The sequence below is a fragment of the Penaeus vannamei genome, chromosome 10 (genome assembly GCF_042767895.1).
Source record: "Penaeus vannamei isolate JL-2024 chromosome 10, ASM4276789v1, whole genome shotgun sequence".
Lineage (NCBI taxonomy): Eukaryota > Metazoa > Arthropoda > Malacostraca > Decapoda > Penaeidae > Penaeus > Penaeus vannamei.
In genome coordinates this window covers 19,057,580-19,060,079 of record NC_091558.1, presented here as the reverse complement: position 1 = coordinate 19,060,079, position 2,500 = coordinate 19,057,580, and the positions used below count along the sequence as shown (strand labels likewise).

At 43.4% G+C, this 2,500-nt stretch overlaps 1 protein-coding gene across 1 annotated transcript in view; it reads right to left on the bottom strand.

The window, feature by feature from the left end:
- Window positions 1-2,500, bottom strand: part of LOC113812248 (heparan sulfate 2-O-sulfotransferase pipe) — a 17,566-nt gene that overhangs the window by 6,647 nt on the left and 8,419 nt on the right. Inside the window, exon 4 of the mRNA XM_070126431.1 lies at window positions 2,012-2,173. Coding sequence (XP_069982532.1) covers window positions 2,012-2,173 — 162 coding nt within the window. The remainder of the gene's footprint in view (window positions 1-2,011; window positions 2,174-2,500) is intronic.

The following is a 2,500-nucleotide window of genomic DNA, read 5'->3' as shown; positions in this document are numbered from 1 at the left end:
GTGAGGAGGGAGCGAGAGGGAGGGTGAGGAGGGAGCGAGAGGGAGGGTGAGGAGGGAGCGAGAGGGAGGGTGAGGAGGGAGCGAGAGGGAGGGTGAAGGGGGAGCGAGAGGGAGGGTGAGGAGTGAGTGAGAGGGAGCGAGAGAGTTGGGGAAAAGGAGAGAGGGGGTCAAAGGGAAAGAAGGTAAGGGGAAAGTAGAGGAACGAGAGGGAGAGAGAGTAAGGAAGAAGTAGAGGAGAGGGAGAGAGGGTAAGGATGAAGAAGAGAAGGAGATAGGGTAAGGGAAGGAGAGGGAGCGAGACGGGGAAAGGGCGAGGGAATGAAAGGGGAGACTAGGGAGAAGTAGAGGAAGAGAGACGGAAGAAGCAGAGAAAGAGATGTAGGGGCGGGGCGAGGAAGATAGAGGGGACAGGATGGCGGAGAAAGTGGGAGAGGGGACAGAGTGAGAAAGAAAGAGGGGGAGAGGGCATAGGGCAAGAAAACGAGCGGGAAGAGAGAAGACAAGGCGAGGGAGTGAGAGAAAGGGGAGGATAGAGATAGAGGGTAAGCACGAAGGGAAAAGGGAAAGCAAAAGAGGAATCATAGGAGAAGGAATATTAAAAGTTTTAATGGGAAAAAAGTCGAGAAAGAAGGTGGGAGAAGCAGAAGGAATACGAAAAAGAGGAATGGAAGAAATAAATGAACGCGGCTAAGGGTGAGAAAGGGGAGAGATGAGAGAAGCCGAAAAAGGGAAATGCGAAGGGAAATATAGGAGAAGGAGAATGGAATAAAACGGATCTGAAGAGGGGAGGCTGAAGAACGGAGTGAGATAAAGAAAGGGAGACGCTGGAAGAAAGAAAAGGGAAGAGAAATACGAGAAAAGGCGAAATGAAAGAAATGTATGAGAGAGAAATTAGGGAATGCGGGAGAAGGGGGGGGGCACCGATAGAAGAAGACAGAAGAGGGAAAAATGAAGATATGAGTAAGGGAGATAGTGAGAGTAAGAGGAAAGAGGAGAAATGCTGATAATATTTGAAATGCAAGGAATGACTCTGAGAAAAGGACGAATTGGGACAGAAGTAAATATGTGAAAATTATATGTAAAAAGGAGTTTCATGATGAGAAGGGAAAGATAGAAAAAAAGAAAGAAAATGTGAAAACGCAAGAGGATGGAGGAATAGAATGAAAGAAAGAAGAGAAGAAATGAAAAAGAACAGGTAAGAAGGCAAGGAATTGAGGTGCATGGGAGAAGAAAAGAGGAGAGAAAAAATGAAAAGAAAGTAAAAGAGAAAAAGGGGGAAACAAACAACCAAAAACGTAAGAAGGTGAACAATTAAAATACACAAAAAGTGTGTGGGGGGGGGGGGGGGAGGGTCATAAAAGCCAATGAATAGGAAAAGAGAACAGGAGAGAAATTTTGGAAAGGAGAGAGACTGAAAAAAATGAGAGAAACAGGTTTGCAAAAAAAACGAAAAACAGAAAGAGGGCAGAATATGATAAAGAAAATGGGAAATTATCAAAGGAAAATAGACATGAAAAAGAAAAATAAGATAATAACGCCCCAAATCTGTCATCCGCATTGGTCCATTAAGCCGCCAATTTATCAAGAGTCATCGCTAACTAACGCGCCAGTGTCATCAGTCATGGTCATTAAATAAGCCGACCCCACAACACTTCAGGTCTCGAGTAAATCACGTGTTAGGGTTGAGGATTTCCTTAGCATATGTGTATAATTAACATGCTGAAGATAAATACTGAAATTAATCTTTAGAAGCCAAGACAGAGAGAGGGGAAGAGATAGAAACAGAAAGAAAGGAGAAGGATATACAGAGAGAAAGGAGACGGATAAACAGAGAGAAAGGAGACGGATAAACAGAGAAAGGAGAGGGATAAACAGAGAGAAAGGAGAGGGATAAACAGAGAGAAAGGTGAGGGATAAACAGAGAGAAAGGAGAGGGATAAACAGAAAAAGGAGAGGGATAAGCAGACAGAGACAGCACGACCTAAAACAAACCCACACGCAAGACACTTACTTAATATTATCCATGTAGAAGAGGTGTCTGACGTAGGCCACGGGTACCTTCAGGGCATGAGTCATAAGGTTCTTCAGCAGGACCTCGCGCTGCTGTTCTGCCAGTCGCGGTTGGATACGTATCTGGGGCACCATCGCCGTGAAACGATTCATGGAACTCAAGCTGCAGGAGGAAGAAGGAAGCTCTGAGGATTAAAGTTGTGTAGACGACATTCAAAGATAATTATAGGTTTTCTTAGGGTACCTTTATCATGAAATGATTTTAGGAATTTAAGCTGCAGGAGGAAGAATGAATCTTTGAGGATTAAAGTTGTGACGATATTAAAGGCTAATGATAGGTTTTCTTAAGGTTGTTTTAAGAATTTAAGCTGCAGGAGAAAGAACGAAGCTGAAAGGACTATGGTTGTGAAAGTTATATTGAAAGTTAATGATCTTAGCGTACCATTATGAAACATTTTATTTATCTCAAATTGCATAAGGAAGAATAAAG